Source organism: Panicum virgatum, chromosome 3N (assembly GCF_016808335.1).
Source record: "Panicum virgatum strain AP13 chromosome 3N, P.virgatum_v5, whole genome shotgun sequence".
Classification (NCBI taxonomy): domain Eukaryota; kingdom Viridiplantae; phylum Streptophyta; class Magnoliopsida; order Poales; family Poaceae; genus Panicum; species Panicum virgatum.
Genome location: NC_053147.1, coordinates 6170590 through 6188006, shown reverse-complemented (window position 1 = coordinate 6188006; position 17417 = coordinate 6170590). Strand labels below are relative to the sequence as shown.

General features: G+C 46.8%; 2 protein-coding genes across 2 annotated transcripts; both read left to right on the top strand.

Moving 5' to 3' along the window:
* The first annotated feature begins 1763 nt into the window (after window positions 1-1763).
* LOC120663964 (GDSL esterase/lipase At5g45910-like) lies at window positions 1764-5091 on the top strand. Its single transcript, XM_039942919.1, has 4 exons — window positions 1764-2374; window positions 2442-2648; window positions 2719-3141; window positions 4612-5091. The coding sequence occupies exons 1-4, from the start codon at window positions 2131-2133 to the stop codon at window positions 4827-4829; spliced, it is 1092 nt and encodes a 363-aa protein (XP_039798853.1). The 5' UTR covers window positions 1764-2130; the 3' UTR covers window positions 4830-5091.
* An 85-nt stretch (window positions 5092-5176) lies between these two features.
* On the top strand, window positions 5177-6216 carry LOC120663965 (alpha-amylase/trypsin inhibitor-like). Its single transcript, XM_039942920.1, has one exon. It carries the CDS (start codon window positions 5729-5731, stop codon window positions 6143-6145), a length of 417 nt encoding a protein of 138 aa, XP_039798854.1. The 5' UTR covers window positions 5177-5728; the 3' UTR covers window positions 6146-6216.
* The last annotated feature ends 11201 nt before the right edge of the window (window positions 6217-17417 follow it).

Below are 17417 nucleotides of genomic sequence, written 5' to 3'. Positions count from 1 at the left end.
GGGTGCACGCTAGAGCTAGTTCAAGAAAGATGATGTGAGCTCGCAACTGACAGTTCACTGGAAGAGGTGAAGAGTTTGAGGTCACCCAATGGCTTTGCTATCACTCTGTTTCGTTGTTTATCTCAGTGGCGATGGACAGTCCATGTGTGTGATATACTGATATCTATGCAGATATGCGATCAAATAATTGGATGCACGCACATGTGTGTGTGCACTGTTCAAGTGAAGGTGACTTGGGTTCTTATCAATCTTGCTTTTGCATGCTCGTCGCAAGAAAAGAAAAGAAATTGCTTTTGGTTGTGGCTGCAATGCATGATTGAGATAGCAAGGAAGGTTCATTGGTACAGATTCCTTGGCAGTGTTTCTGCAGAAATGGAAGACTTGTTTAGTGCCATACTTCTGCAGATGCTTCATTTCTGAATTGTGTATTGTACGTGATGGTGACTTGGGGTCTTATCAATCTTGTTTTTGCATGTTCGTCGCAAAAAAAAATGCTTTTGTTTGTGGCTATACATGAATGATTTAGATTGCAAGGAAGGTTCTTTGGTGCTCATTCGTGGTCGTGGGCAATGTTTCTGCAGAGATGGACAACTTGTTTTGTGCCATACTTTTGCAGATGCTTGATTTCTGAACTAATTATTGCAGCATTTTTAAGCGGCCAGTTGAAGAAGTTAAAAATAGTTGCAAAAATAAGATACCATATGTACTTGCTCTATATATTTCCCACTACATGTGTGCGTGCACAATCTAGTAGCTAGGCCGCTTAGTTCCAACATTAACAGTAGCATGATACTCCAGCTTTGAGTGTACTTGGTGTCACACACAAAAACTCAAAAAGAAAAACTCCGCCTGAAAATTTTTGTGTTTTTCCTACACCTGACATCCACGTCAAAATGAATTCGCCCTTATCCAAGATGGGTCGCCTAAAAATTCGTCTCGCAATTTATTTTCGTCTATATTTAATACTTCATGCATGTAAAATTTTCTTTAATGTGATGAATAAAAAATTTTGGGTGGGGAACTAAACATGCTAACAACACGCTACAGCACACACCCTGTAATTTGAAAGTCACTAACTACTCAACTTGGATCTCCTGTTCTGTTTGCAGCTCAGAAAGTAGCTAGCTAGAGACGTGCAGAGGTCGTCAGTCTCCCCCGCTCGGCACCATCACGTAGTAGCTTTTGCCTAATGCAAGCTAGCTTTTGTTCTTTCTCCATCAGTCCCTCTAGATAATGAATGGCCTGGACGGACACGTCACACATGTGGTTCAGCCTGACAGACAGCCTGATCGAGCTGCTTGTTCATGTGCCAATCATGATCGACTTCATCCGTTAGTCAAGAAACCAATCAATTGTCATCTCAAGTCTCTGAAGAGTCCATCCATCTCCATCACTCATCCTCGAAATTTGTGTCTTCCCCTTTGGACACATTATGGAGTACTAAATATAGTTAAACAACAAAACTAATTGCACAGTTTGGATGTACACGACGAGATGAATTTTTTGAGCCTAATTAGTGCATGATTAGCCATAAGTGCTACAGTAACCCGCCTGTGCTAATGATGCGGTCGAAGGCCTCAAAAAATTCGTCTCGCAGTTTCCAGGTGAGTTCTGAAATTAGTTTTTAAATTGGTGTCCGAAAAACCCTCCCGACATCTGATCAAATCATTGATGTGACACCCAAAAAAATTTAGTTTAGGAACTAAACGGCCCCTAATTTCAAATTAAATGATCTTGCCTCTGAACTGACCTGAAGATGCCAGCGGAAATCAATACAGCAGAATTGCGCAGAAATCAGTCGGAGAAGGGCCGGCCGCGGTGTCAGTAGTGAATGGAAGAGGAATGAGGCAGCGATGAGCGACGCCGCCGCAACCGTCGTCCCGCGGCGCCTATAAATCCCCCCGTGCGCGGCCGTCCACATGGCCGCACCGCCGAGACACGGGTCGCGCGCGAGGAGCACGCACGGCCTGACGCTTTAACTCTAGCTCCCCTGCCCTGCCGCACACACTACTACGGGTAGCGTCGTCCCGGCCGCGGCACACGTAGCGAGAATTCCCTGGCTGCAGCTGGCTAGCTAGCTAGGTAGGTAGCTAGGTGACGGCTGACGACGAGAGGATCGGAGGGCCGGGGATGGCGATCGGCAGGGCGGCGGCGCTGGTTCTGCTGGTGGTGCTGTGCGCGCTCCGGCAGGAGGCGGCGGCGCAGCGGTACAACGCCATCTGGAGCTTCGGCGACTCCATCTCCGACACCGGCAACCTCTGCGTCGGCGGGTGTCCGTCGTGGCTCACCACGGGGCAGCCGCCCTACGGGGAGACCTTCTTCGGCCGCCCCACCGGACGGTGCTCCGACGGCCGCGTCATCATCGACTTCCTGGGTACGTGACCAAGCTTTGTAGCTATGGCATGCATGGAATTCGCGATGCTGATGATCGGATCGGGCAGCCGAGCACTTTGGGCTGCCGCTGCTGCCGGCGTCCAAGGCCGGCGGCGACTTCAAGAAGGGCGCGAACATGGCCATCATCGGCGCCACCACCATGAGCTTCGACTTCTTCAACTCCATCGGCCTCAGCGACAAGATTTGGAACAACGGCCCGCTCGACACCCAAATCCAGTGGTTCCGACAGCTCCTCCCATCCGTCTGCGGCAAAGGTACGATCCGTCAAATTAATCAATGGGTCAATTGCATTTGTGCTTGCTTACCGACGCCGGCCGGCAGCAGATTGCAAGAACTACCTGTCCAAGTCCCTGTTCGTCGTCGGCGAGTTCGGCGGCAACGACTGCAACGCCGCGCTCTTCTCCGGGCGGACCATGGCCGAGGTCCGGGGCTACGTGCCCAGGGTCGTCAGCAAGCTCATCCGCGGCCTGGAGACGATCATCAGGGCCGGGGCCGTCGACGTGGTGGTGCCCGGGGTGCTGCCCATCGGCTGCTTCCCCATCTACCTCACTCTCTACGGCACCTCCAACGGCGCCGACTACGACGGCGACGGCTGCCTCAAGAGCTACAACGGCCTCTCCTACTACCACAACGCCCTGCTCAAGCGGAGCCTCGCCAGCCTGCAGAGGACCTACCCACACGCCAGGATCATGTACGCCGACTTCTACTCCCAGGTCACCCACATGATCAGGGCCCCTCAGAACTTCGGTGAGTAATTACTAATTAGTGTGCCACTAACATTTGATTTCTATCACAATCTCATGCTGCATTTTTTCATTCACTTGGGCCATCCATGCATCTGTTTTCATTCATTTCTTGATAGGCTAAAGTTTCTTTAAAACATAAGAAAAAAAGTTAAGAATGGCAAGAACTTTGCTGTAAGTTTTATTAGACGAGAGACCATACCAAAGTTTCTTCTCACATGTCACTAGCTATTGTGCTAAATACCATCTGGTTGGAGTGGAAACAATGTTCCATTTCAGCTGACATCCCTGAAAGCAGTCCAGATCCAGCACGCAGCAAGGCAAAGATCATAAAAATCATCCCTTTGCACATCTTTAGCTCCCCTTTTTTTGAGGGCAGCAGACCTTTAGCTTTGTGTCCTAGTTCGAATCCAATCGTTGGCGTGAGAGAGTTGAAGTCTCGGTGATCACAGAATGCGTAGCACAGGCAGCGCGGGAACGGGGCCCACGGGTCAGTGTCTGCGTCAGGGATATATCCAAAGCACTCCACTGTGCATGCTGATGGATGGATGTAAAGAAAGCTACGTGCACGCATAGTTAGCATGTTTAAGTGTCGCCTTTGGATCCTTAGCCCACCAATGACTCCTCCTAATTAGTGTGGCCAATTATGGCCCGGGGACCGTGCATGACCTCTGTCCAAATAATTTGGGAATCAATACCTCCTTCAACTCCAGTTGTCACACATTATTTATCCATCATACAACCAACTAGTACTCAACCCAGTGTAGTGATCTGGAATAGCAATGCAGAGATGCTATTTTTTTTAAAAAAAAACAATATGATTCAGTATTTCTGCCAGGCTTCATGTATTTAATAATTAGCAAAGATGCCAAAAGCAAAAGCTCATGAGCAAAAATGTTATATATACAATAAATACATGCCACATGTTCATAACAATTTCCACAAGCAGTAGTCCCTTCTTTCTATGCACTGTTTGATACCACATTGATCATGTCACCCTCAAACAAAGGTCATTGGCCTTGTTTGGTTTTGCAACAACACTAGCGCACGTTTTCTGAGAAGAGAATCTCGCATGCATGAAGTACTAAATAAAGTCTATTTGTAAAACTTTTTTAGGGATGGGTGTAACTTTTCGCGACGAATCTAATGACGATAATTAATCGATGATTATCTACAGTGATGCTACAGTACCATACTCTAATCGCGCGGCCAAAAGGCTCATTATATTCTTCAGGGTCACTAGCGCGGGGGTTCTGAAGTTGGTTTTGTAAACTGACTTTGTTTGACACCGTAATTAGTGGTCAAAGTTGTTACTATTCCTAGCACGCTACAATTGTAGCGGGAACCAAACAAGTCCATTAGTCCTTAACTCACATGACCAGGAGCACGTGAAGCGCATTACGAGGCTGTTTTTTATTTTAATCAGCCTGATTATAGCTAGCTAGTGACACTGCTTGCTGCGCTGCTGCTGCAGGGCTCAAGTACGGCCTGAAGGTGTGCTGCGGCGCCGGCGGTCAGGGCAAGTACAACTACAACAACAAGGCGCGGTGCGGCATGTCCGGTGCCAGCGCCTGCGCCGACCCCGGCAACTACCTCATCTGGGACGGCATCCACCTCACGGAGGCGGCCTACCGCTCCATCGCCGACGGCTGGCTCAAGGGCCCCTACTGCAACCCTCCCATCCAGCACTGATGATGATCCATAAGATCGAGTTGCATGCATTGGTCATCAGTGTGTGTGTGTGTGTTGTCTGCTTAGTAGGGATAATCACCATGTGCGTCATTTATAATATCCTAGATTCATATATAGCTAAGTGACCGGTGTGTTTAATTCGGTTGTTGATTATTCATGGGGCTTAATAGGCTGTTTAATTGGGGTGTGCTGGGGGAGAATGAATAAAGGTGTTGTGCATCATTTGCAATTAGCTGCAGTGAGAACAATGAGTTCAGTTCAAGGTGGGGAGTGGAAACGAAATGTGAAAGTGCAGGGGAAGTCCGGCTGTTCATTTCCAGTTCAATTGCTTGCAAACCTTCTTGCAGACATCCTCACTAATTAAGCTGGTCGGGTAGTAAGGTCCAGCTGGTGTTTCTATAGTTCAATTGCTTGCAAACCCGTGCAGACATCCTATACTTGGTGGGCTGAGCAACAATTTGGTTGAGTAGTTCTTGGGCTGAGCACTTCATCAAAAGTTCATTTTTTTTTTGAACGAACCAAAAGTTCATTTTTAAGTGCAGTGTACATTTGTGCGCAAGTGCAGTGCAGATCAAATGATGTGGAAAGAAAGAAACACACACTGAATATCCATGATGCCAAGCACATACATGATTAGACAAATAATTAAAGGACGGTTTAAAAGATTATAAACCTTTAATGGCTGTAAAGTTTTCACATGATGCCAAGCAAAGCACAAAGTTTCAGTGTACCGCCAAGTTCTGTTCCAACAGATTCTCAGTTAGTTGATCATCATCGGTTTCCTCCAAATTCAGTTTCTCTCAGTGCAGGAATATATACACACAGGCACACAGCACCTATTAGCATCTAGCCAAGCTCCATTTACAAGAAAAAAAAATTGTAATTTAGAGTAACCAAGAATGCCATTCAGCAGAAATGGTGCCCATCTCTGGGCCGCCGTGCTCCTCGCCGTCCTCGCCGCCGCCGAAGCCGCCAGGTCCCCGAGTTGCTGCGTGCCGGGGCAGGCCATCCCCCTCCGCCCGCTCCCGGGCTGCCGCTGGTACGTGGCCAGCCGGACCTGCGGCGTGGTGCCGCGGCTGCCGCCGGAGGTGATGAAGGCGATGTGCTGCCGGCAGCTGGAGGCCGTCCCGGCGGAGTGCCGGTGCAAGGCGCTGCGGGTGATGATGGAGGACACGCCCCGGTCGGCGGGGCTCAGGGGCCAGGTCTGCTGGCACGCGCAGGCCGAGTTCGCCCCCGCCGTCGTCGCGGAGGCGGAGTGCGGCCTGACCACCATCCATGGCCGCCCCTTCTGCGACGCGCTCAGCGCCGAGTCCTGATCAAATCATAACCAGTAGCGGGCAGCTCATGATCGAATAAGCGTGGCATGGATATGCACGTATGCGTTAAATAATAATAATAAAGGGACATGCTTTGTTCGTTATGATTTTACTTGAATTTGAATGCTGATGAGTATGGATGTCTTTTTACATTTTTCTTGTTCTCAAGACTGCATGGAGTGGAGGAATAGAAACTCTTTTTTACGACGTACTAGTGAGGTGATCTAAATATATCTTGCATTTTTATTCAATTATTATTCATAAATTTAAATTTTCATCATCATATGCTACTTGCTTCAGTAATCAAGAGTGCTTCTCTGCTACTAGTGCAGTGGTGCCTCCTTTTGCCTACACCTTTTTTTGTCAGTGATGTGGCCGCATGGCAAGCGCACAGTCCTAATCTCGTAACGACTGCCTATCTCCTCGATCTTAGCTACTATCTTTCATTATAGTAGTAGTAACATATTTCTTATCTGTCAGCCCTTGGAGTAATGCTGCCCACTGTTCAGTTCAACTGACTCAGTTGTTTTTTTGCTAGCTTCCCTACTTTATGATCCTCTTGATCGTCTGTTGCTACTATGTTTAATTTTGCCGTCTGTTGCATGACGCCATGCCTCGATGGTCTAGTTTCTATTGGAGAACAGTCGATCCAAGTTTCTTGCTTTTTGGAAGCCAACAAATCTCCCTAGTGTATAGCACAAGATTCCGTTCAGAATTTTCAACAATCTATATTCATGTTCAAGCTTGATGAGCTTATTATACCAATCATGACCCGATCGATATTATCCTGCTTCCTGATCTGCTTGTGGTGTTAATTTTTTTTTTAGCTTGTGGTGTTAATTGTGAGGTGCGGTGGTAGTGTTTTGTAGCAATGTGGGCAACAAATATTTGGAGGGTGTAGTGTAATATAGTGCAAAGCCTAAAATTATCTTGTTTATTTTGACCAATAATAATATAATCGTGAAGGTGCAATTGAAATTTTGGTATATAATAATATATACGTGTGGTAAAACATGTTAATTGTTTGTGTAGCTAGTATCCTATTGGTATGCACGGTATGTAGCTTGATATACAAAACGATGGATAGATTTATATTTATAAATAGAAATATATTTTAATGGCAATGGTGGATAATTTATAAACATGTATATGATTATTTTAGGATAATTTTTTTGTAATGTCAGTGGTGGGTAATTTCTAATTTTTTTCCTTCGATTAATGTGGGAATTTCTAGACCTTAAAAGCGAACGTAGAGACTCCGTTTGTTGGCCAAATAATAGAATAATAGATGGAAACTCCAGCACATTTGTTCAGCTGGTGGTATTTTGATTTATGAGCCGAACAATTTATTTTTGTTTCATCAATACATTCATTATAGACTGCACGCGAAGTTATGGGCCAATGAAAAAAAGGAAGAAAAAAACAGGCCGGGTAACCAGTGGGAGAGTGGGCTGTAATGGGCCGATGATAAAAAATTGAAACCAAGCCCAGCTGGTGTAGTGAGTGGAGGTATGGGCTGGGCCAATTAAAAGAAAAGTTGCTGCGTTTCGTTAGCTTATTTCTTAAAAAAATAGTGCAACTAGTAGAAATTTTAAAATCTAGATTTTCAGATGGGTGCAACCGTGCAAACGGCACAGGATACGTGGTCGCTGCAATCCGCGGGGTCCCAATGGTCCTGCTCCTGCAGAAGCAGAACACCCGTAGAGCAACATGCCCGAGTGCAAGTGCGCCATGCCAAACGGCCCAAACCCTTCCCACCTCCCCTCAATCATCACAAGGCGCCATGCCAATGCCAATGCCATTGCCAATCCATCGCCACCCCGTTCATCCGCAGCGAAGATCGATGCCTCCAAAGCCAGATCACCCAAGAAGAAGACACACGTCCATGTCGCACGGTTGCACGAGAGACCCCACTCGGCCGTGCGGTGCGGCGGGCTCCGTTTCAACACGGGAAAACGCCGCGCGCGCAGGAGCACATGCTCGCCTCGGCAACTTGCTGAAGCTTCGCCACCCATGATGAGTGGTGGCTTGACTCTGCCGGCCGCCGGTGCCCATGTCATGTGGAGAGCACGAACAAAACGCTGCTCGTGCTGGGGCATCCATTAGCGCCTTTTTTTTTTTGAGCAAGGACATCCATTAGCGCCTTTTTTTTGTTTTTGAGCAAGGACATCCATTAGCTTAGAGCTTGAATTTAGAGGTGAATGCATGTGATGAGTGCAGCTGCTTCTAGATCAGATAGCATAGGATTGGGCACATAGCAGGTCACGAGGTGAGCTCACTTATTAGTGAGTAGCAGCTCATGTGAGTGGAGCACTTGAGCTGAATCGTTACTTGACAAGTCAGATTCAAGTAGATCCCCCGGCCCCATGGAATCAGATTGTGTGATGTGCTGCACATGTTGCTGAAGCCAGAAAATGTCTGATTCAAGCGAAGGGCAGCCGGATCGTCACATACTTGAAAATCGGAGGCTAACTGCTGCTGTCAGAGTAAAGCCACATTTATGGCGTTTCAGTTAGGATTTGGTTTAGGCCTCGGCGGATTAGATGGATCCGATTGACGGGATGGCTCTTCTGGTTGGATAATGCAAAGTCGCGTGATGGTTAGCGTCTGCCATAAAGGTAGCCATGTGATCGCTTCGCTACCCATGTTATGGGGGATTTGGAGAGCTCAGCTTGGTGCCCATCTCACTGTCTCTATCAGGACTGTAATGGAAGAAACCGGTAACCAGATGGATGCGTGTTTTTCCTATTCATTCATGGGAATTTAACTGTTTCCTCTGAATTTTTTGAAAAGGCTCATGTGCGCAGAATCCCAGTGGTGGTAGAAAAGCCGCGTTCCATGGCCTTCAGGAAGGCTGCGGAAGAAAGGCGCTGCGAAACCACTCAAACGGGGCAAGATCAATCGTCGCCGCGACACGCGATCTTGGCGACAGGGAATCGTCACATCCTGATGATCTCAACTAACTCTTCAGGGCTGCTGAGTGATGACAGCACATACTTCTTCAGAGATGGGCCATGGGGCAGTGTCAATGTGCATTCTAGTATAGCAGCATCGTTGCACCGCACGAAGCCACGGCCGGCGTGCTGGCGCCGTTGCGATGCTGCCTAGGTGGGTGGGGCCTGCGCTTGGCTCGAATACGAAGGTAAATGAGACGCTTGATCCAATGAAAACGGTAGTAATAAGAAATGACCAGAGAAAAACAGCAGTAGTGGTCTACAATCTGTCGCGTCATCATTAAAGTAATAAAGGCAGTAACAGTATTGCAGCAACTTTGGCCACTTTGGTGGTTGGATCCGTGGTTGCGCGGCCACAGCCGGCTCCTCCTGCTAATTCCTTGCCTGAAAGATGGAGAGCTGCTATCTTGCAAAGACAGCAATCTTGATATATAGTAACACTGACACTTAATGAACCCATAATTCTCGATCAAACGGGATATTTGCATGATGCTAAACTGTTCGCCTGTTCAGAAGACAACATGGATATACATGTTCATCGTTAGTGACCTGACAGGCACAAACCGTTCCATCCTTATCACTGCCAGGCCGCCCCAGTTGCACACCATTCAGCCCTGCAAAAGACAACATGGAAACATCTGATGGTCAGGGTTTTTCTTATGTGAATCAGATAGTCAGGGTTGATCCCTCGATCACTGGATTGGCCCAGGCACACGAGACAGTTACTCGTTATTGCTGCTGGCTTGCTGCTCCACTGCCGAGCTAGCTAGGTGGTACAACATGATCATAGGCCGTGGAATGATCATGACCGTTCGGCTGGAGTTGCGTAGAAGCGAAGGTAAATTAGATTCTCAGGCATGCACGAGCGCACAGTGAAAGGGTCAAAAGGGGGGGGGGGTGGGCATCGGTTGGTGATGAGCAGCGGCAGGACAAGGCCGATTCAGGGGGGATTCGGGGCAGCTCGGCATCGGTATCCAGCGATTCGACGGGGGCCCTGCGTGTCCTGAATCCCAATCTTCTCACTGCAGTGCAGACGGCAGTTCTGCGCCGGTCATGCTGGTACCAAGCGTGTGTGTACAGATACTCATTGTAGGCTGTACTGTACTGTACATGCACAGCCATGTGGGTGTCACTGTGTGTGTGAGTGGCCACGGCGATTGGTACTGTATAATACTAGTTTGGTAGTAGGTGCCAAACATGCAGGTGCACAGACAGTACTAGACAGCTCTGAGACCACGTACAATGGTACATGCAAAACTCAACGCCCTTTCTGTGATTAACTCGTGGTGTTCCAAAGTTAATCACGGTTCACAGGCAGCAGTGCTGCAGCTGCCATGAATGAGCATATATGCCAGCTGCCGGGCTTTGGTCCTGATTTTGACCATATTGTTCCATCAAGGGGGCTAGCGACGTGCTTACCACAAAGCTGAGTGCTTTGACTCCATTTTGTTGGATCAGACGTCGATGCTCATGAGATGGAGTTTGATATATATACTTTGATTATCCTTGTTTGCCACGGCCCCTGATGACCACTAACAATGAAATAAAATTTACAATTGTCAATTGGGGGGAAAGCCAGGATGCATGACTAACTCCTTTTTTTTCTAGTCCTGTGATCATGAAATGTCAGCGTGTCGTTTTAAAAAAAAAGAAATGTCAGCGTGCTGTTGCCAATGCAGCCATGAATGAGCATGCCAGGTGCCGGGCTTTAATTTGGTTCCATATTATCACCCGATTCGATCTGACCTTATTTCGTTCCACCGTCAGAGGGGCTAGCGACGTGCTTACCGCAAAGCCGAGTGCTCTGACTCCATTTTGTTGAGTCAAAGATGGATGCTCATGAGATGGTACTTACTTTAATTTGATTATTATCCTTAGTTCCCATGACCCCTGACCACTAATAATAATAAAACTAATTTATAATTGTGGAGAAAACTTACCAGGATGCATGACTAGCTACTTTGTAATGTAATCTTGTAATCGGATTGTGCAGTGTATCATCGTGCATCTAGGAAGGAATCTCTGGCGATAATAATTGAGAGTCAGCGCGGCCGGGGCAGGAGATCTCACTCAGATGACCCTCCAACCAGAAGCTTATTATTAGAATCCGTTATTTACCCTTGACCATAATCCAACCGCTTAATTATTAACTGGAAACCCCGGAAACAGCGGAGATCGATGGATCGAATTTCTTGGGGGCACTAAACTAAATAACTAATAAACTAAACCTGGTAGCTGCTAGTCGATCAATGCAATGCAAACCGATATCTTTGCTGCGAGCTTCCCAACTCTTGCAATCGCGTTGAAATTGGGGCAGCATGTTGACGTTGCCTTTCCCTCTTTGTTTGTTTGTTTTTTTGCAGGGAATCGAACACAAGGTAGGAGTACTAGTTGGACGTGGTCGTGCGTCTGTCGGTGCCAAGACTTGTACTCTGGATGTACCAGTGGCGGCCAGGGGAGAGGAGGAGATCGTGCATGCCGCGATCTACTGTATGCTCCCTAGCCGCCGTGATTGTAAGGCGGCAGGCAGAGTGTTCAGTGTTGTACGGTAAGTGCGTAACTGATTGTAAGGGTAGTATTGAAAATTTAAAAATTTACATGTCATTATATTTTTACTTAAAGATTATACTATATTTTATCGTACATCACCATGTTTATTATCATAAATTATGTCTTATTATTGATTAAAATAATTTATATATGATCTATCTATAATAACAATTTGATTTGTTGAGCTTTATTAATATTATGCATATAATTATTCTTATTTTTCATTTTATTTTGATTGATTGTTGTTAGCTTTAGTTTTTATTAATAGTATATGTTTGTAACTGATACATAGCTAAATGATATTTTATATTTAATTTTTCATAATGCTATTGGTGAGTGATTTTTAATTAGGCACAAGGGTATTTTAGGCTAATTTTTTATTATAATGTCAGTGGTGGGTATATATGTTTGTAACTGATACATAGTTAAATGGTATTTTATATTTATTTTTTCATAATGACATTGGTGGATGATTTTTAATTAGGCACATGGGTATTTTAGACTAATTTTTATTATAATGACAGCGGTGGGTAATTTTTCTTTTTCTTTTTTTCTTCGATTAACGTGGGAATTTATAGACCTTGAGAGCAAATGTGGAGGCTCCGTTTGTTGGTCAAATAATAAGATAATAGATCAGTGGATAGTTACTGTAGCATTACTGTTGCGAATCATGGATTAATTAGGCTCATTAGATTCGTCTCGCGATTTACACCCCATTCATGAAAAAAAATTTGTAAATAAACTTCATTTAATACTCTATGCATGTATCCAAATATTCGATGTGATATTTTTGAGCGTAAAATCTTAGGATCTAAACAGACCCCACTCACGGCAAGCAGTTTTAGTAGCCCCAGGTTGCGGCGTTGCGCTTGCAGGCTTGTCAGCTCAGGCTCAGGCTCAGCCTCTGCGGCGGGGCCGGTTGGCTGGTGCATGGACGGGCGCGCGGCCGTGGCGCGGCCGGGCAGCCAAGCTTTGGCACCGCAGGCACAGGCACGACGGCGGCCTTGGCGACCGACCCGACCAGGGGGGGGCTCACCGCTCCCATCATTCCACGGCCCGCGTGCCGCGCACCCAGATAGCCATGGCCGCCGCGCCCCGCGGTTGGAGAGCACGCATACTCACGGATAACGTTTCGCAGCCCAGGCATGTTTTCCCGCACGTCCTAGCGTCCGCGCGGGATGACGATGACCTCACGCAAGGCGGCAAAGCCGGGCCACGGGCAGGCGGCCGCGCCCAGGTGGTCGCCATGCCGCTCTGCCCCTGCCAGCCGTTGGCTAGCCGGCCAATCAAGAAGAAGAAGAAGAGGAGCGGAGATTGTAGCTAGCTAGCCGTGATATGGTGGATCGCCATGCCTCGCACGTACTACGCGAGCTGGATCGCCAGCCTGCCGCCGCTCTGCTTCGTTCTCTTTGGGGATCTGGCCAGGTCACCTGACTCGTCCAGCTCATCGGTTGCCGATCGCCGCCTACACGGCGGCAGCATGCGGAGACCGTACCGGACGCGCCGACCGAGCCGGTACGCGCCTGCTTGCTGCCTGCCCTGCCTTCATGTTTGCCTCACCTCTCGGCTCTCGCGGCTGTTTTCCGTTCGAGCCTGCCGCTCGCCTGTCACTAGTTCACTTGCATTGCACGACGGCCGGACCAGCCGGCTGGTCAGCAGGAGCTCTGACACGAGGAATCTCTGCACGCCTCCCGTTTTGGAACTTTCTCCTACCTCGTGTCACTTCGTTGCACGGGATTTGGAGCGTTTGGACTTTGGAGCGGGCTGTGCAGTGCTGGGGGCAGCTCTGACCCATGCGGGTGCGGCCATGCTTGGATTGCATGTAGGCGTGCAGCGTGCTCCAAGAGCATGCAACTGCCCAACTGACAGCCGCAGAACGCAAGCGCAGTAACTGACCGCTCGTCAGTGGCTTGCTTCACCGGACGGCCGGACGGAACCATCATGGCATTCCCCCATCGGGCAACCCCTGTTGCTGCTGCTGCTGCTCCGGGATCGTCCAATGCGGCGCGCTTGATTTCAGCGCACGTCCAAATCGGCGATCCGAGTGCGCAGCATCATCAGCGTCGCTTCCTTTTGGGTGCGTTTGGTTGGTCCCATGATTACAGCTACTGATCGAGCAGCAGCAGCAGCAGCAATGACCACGGGCAGGAGTCAGGACATGAAAATCGTAACCCAGAGAGAGCACACTGATTCCATGGCATCCATGTGGTAGTCGCAGCGCAGCGGTAACAATTCTCTTGGTTCATCAGTTCAGTCGAGATGTTGTTCAGTTAGCAAGCACTGTCTCAATCCTCTGTTTCATAGCAACGTAAAGGTTACGTCTTTTACGGCGGCTTGTTTTGCAGATCGATCTTGGACCGAGACTTTATCGTTAAAGCTTTCTTCGTCTCAAAGATTTTTACACTATGATGATGCACAAGACAGCAGAGGAAGAGAGACCACACCATACTGGTCGATCCTCCACTATCAGCAGTGACCACGTTGGTTGGCGCCTTTTCATCACCCGCACCAGCTTTAGCCGCCTCTGGCCACCACCCACAGCACCTTTTCCTCCGATCCTTTTTTGCGCGTGTTACCGCGACGATCGACGCACTTAACCTTATCATCATCATGGGTGTTAGTTAGCTCGGGCCAAGGAGTCGCATCATTAGCCACCTTTCCCCATTGGACAATGGATCGCGGACGCTCCGCTCGGGGAGGAGGAGGAGGAGGAGGAGGAGGAGAGGACATCATGACATGAGCAGTTAACATAGGGTGTGTTTAGTTCATTTTGCAAAAACTTGTAAAGATGTAAATCGGGTATTTGAAGTATTAAATGAAGTCTATTTGCAAAACTTTTTGCATAGATGGGTTGTAAATCGCGAGACGAATCTAATGATGCTAATTAATCCATGTTTAATCAATAATTAGCGGATGGTTACTGTAGCATCACTATTGCAAATCATGGATTAGTAGTAGGCTCATTAGAATCGTCTCGCAATTTACAGCCCATCCATGCAAAAAATTTTGTAAATAGACTTCATTTAGTACTTCAGATTAGCAAAATACTGTTTCACTTTAATGCATTTACGGCTTTTTTGTGTTTACATGTAAAGAACTAAACAGGGCCATAGCAGAGCCTAATATAAGAAGAAAAGCTTCCACCAATTGGCCTCATGCGGCCATCGTCATCAGCTAGTGAACTTGTTATACGGCAAACGCTGACGTTACTCCTGTCCTGCGGAACAGGGTTCAGCCTTTTGTCTTCACTAGAAAGAAATCAGTGTTTGCGAGCCACTAGAAACAGTTCAATTCTCTAAAGTTTAACTTTAACTTTTTATTTTTATAAAAACTAGACATATAGCCCGCACATTTACGCGCCTAGTATTAAAAATTAAAAAATTTGCATGTCGTTGTATCCTTACTTAAATATTATACTATTTTTTACCATACATCATCATGTTCATTATCGTCAATTATGTATTATTATTGGTTAAAATAATTCAAATATGATCTACCTATAATAACAATTTGATTTGTTGAGCTTTAATAATATTATTATACATATAATTATTCTTATTTTCATTTTATTTTGATTGATTATTGTTAACTTTAGTTTTTATTATAGTATATGTTTGTAACGGTTATATAGCTAAATGGTATTTTATATTTTATTTTTTATAGTGGCATTGGTGGGTGATTTTTAATTAGACATAGGGGTATTTTAAGTTAATTTTTATTATAATGGCAGTGGTGGGTAACTTTTATTTTTTTTATTTTTCTCCGATTAATGTGAGAATTTCTAGGCCTTGAGAGGAACGTGGAGGCTCCGTTTGTTGGTCAAATAATAAAATAATAGATGTTTATTATAAAATACTATATTTATATTTATAAAAATAATTTTCAAAACAAATCTATTGATACAATTTTTATATTTTGAAACTCTACAACTTAAAAGTTATTCATGATTTATATTTAATATTTCATCCAAATCTTATCCTAAACACCTTCGTTCCTTTTCAAAATACGGGGTACTACTCATCGCCACGGAATGCGGCGCTAGCAGCCGGCGATGAACGCGAGGGTGGCGGCGCGACCCACGACTCGGGGCCCCAAATCAAATGCCGATTCTCGCCCCTGACCTTGGGGGATGCGACGATGCGAGGCGCGTGATTAGAGGAAACGAAAAGAAATGTGTCGTTGATCGCTGTGGATCGGTGCAATTGATCATCTAGTTTAAATCCGATCGGTGATGGCTTGACTGCATCATGTCAGATCAACCTCATTGCTTACCTTGGCTCTATTTTCCCCCCCTTTTTTTTCGGAAAAGCTTGTGATGGCCGCTTGTCATCACACCACGAAACCAGCACTTACTAACGGTCACTAAACAGTGGTACAGTGGAGTAGCATGTGTTCTAGCATGAATAGTGAGTGAGAGTTATCGTCTTCCAAATAATTACTCCCTACTAGGTTTTATAAAAGGTTCACCTGACAGGCGGAGACCACTAGTTTTTTTTTTGCGAGACACCACTAGAGCTTTTTTTTATAGAAAAAAGACACCACTAACGTTCTGATCCCAATCCACTCGATCTCCCCAGCCTCCGGTGCGGCGCACATGCCGGGTCCTCGTCACTCCGTCATCGTCCGATCAGGAGGCGCATCATCATCAGCAGCAGCAGCAGCAAACAGAATAAACCTAACCATATATATTCCCGGTCCACGTCCCCCGCGGCACGGCGGCAGTGATGTCACCTCACGCCAAGGTGCGGTTAGCGAGCCGTTGAGCCCAGAGGGCGACGGCCCCGCCGGAATCATATGCGCGCGCGGGCACCTTGTCCGCTTCCACCAACCGGAATCTCATCTCCCCGGCGAGCCGTGCAGTGGTGGACTGGTGGTGGTGGTGGCCGCCCGCTCCGGCGGCCTGACTCCGGCAGGAAAAGCGCCGAGACCGCAGGGGAAAAGCCAGCGGCTGCAAAAGGATGCGCGGATGCACGCAGCCTTGTGCGGGTGTGTTTGTTGGCTTGTGGAGGCGGTTAATTAGGCGGCCGGGGGTACACGGTGGCGCCGCTGCTTGCTTGCTCCGTTGCGTTACGCGATCGTACGTGCCGGCCTGTGCTTGCTGATGGATTGGCGACGGCCGAATCTATCGGATCTCCTCGCGGCTATCTGGGGCCGGGAGAATGCATGCTATGTCCTGCCCATCGTCGTCGGTGTCGGAGTCTACCTTAGACCTTCCTCCAAGTTAGTGCCTCGCCTCTACTAGTTGGGCTGATCGAGTATGTGCGTATTTGTTTCTAGGGTGCCACCTTGCTGCCCTTTGACTATGCTCACCGGAAAATAGTACAATTAAGATTTAAGAGAGATCATACACTTCCTTTCTTACGCAAGATACAGCTACTCTCTCCACATTAGCTACTACACCCGTCCAAAATATAAAAACTTTAGATTTGGTCAAAATCAAATGTTTTCATCTTTGACCAATAATATCTCCAAAAATAACTATTTCTAAATAAAAAGGTTACATATTATAATAGTTGGTTTCATTCTGAATAAACTAATTTATTTTTGTGTTTATTAATTGTTATGATTTTTTATTAATTATGGTTAAAGTTTAAAAGGTTTGATTCGAAGAAAATCTAAGAATAACTATATTCTAGAATGGTAGTATATATGCACCAGATCATGAAAAGTACTGCCACTAAATAGGCACCATCTACCACCTATTTGGATTTACATATAATCCCGCCCTGTCATTTTATTTATGCCTTTTTTTGCAACCGTTCTGACAT

What these genes read in the sequence shown, in the direction of transcription:
- LOC120663965 (XM_039942920.1), top strand. Translation starts at nt 5,729, where the DNA reads ATGCCATTCAGCAGAAATGGTGCCCATCTCTGGGCCGCCGTGCTCCTC.
- LOC120663964 (XM_039942919.1), top strand. Translation starts at nt 2,131, where the DNA reads ATGGCGATCGGCAGGGCGGCGGCGCTGGTTCTGCTGGTGGTGCTGTGC. An exon ending in CGTCATCATCGACTTCCTGG is followed by an intron (nt 2,375 to 2,441) that starts GTACGTGACCAA and finishes CGGATCGGGCAG; the next exon opens with CCGAGCACTTTGGGCTGCCG. An exon ending in CCCATCCGTCTGCGGCAAAG is followed by an intron (nt 2,649 to 2,718) that starts GTACGATCCGTC and finishes GGCCGGCAGCAG; the next exon opens with ATTGCAAGAACTACCTGTCC.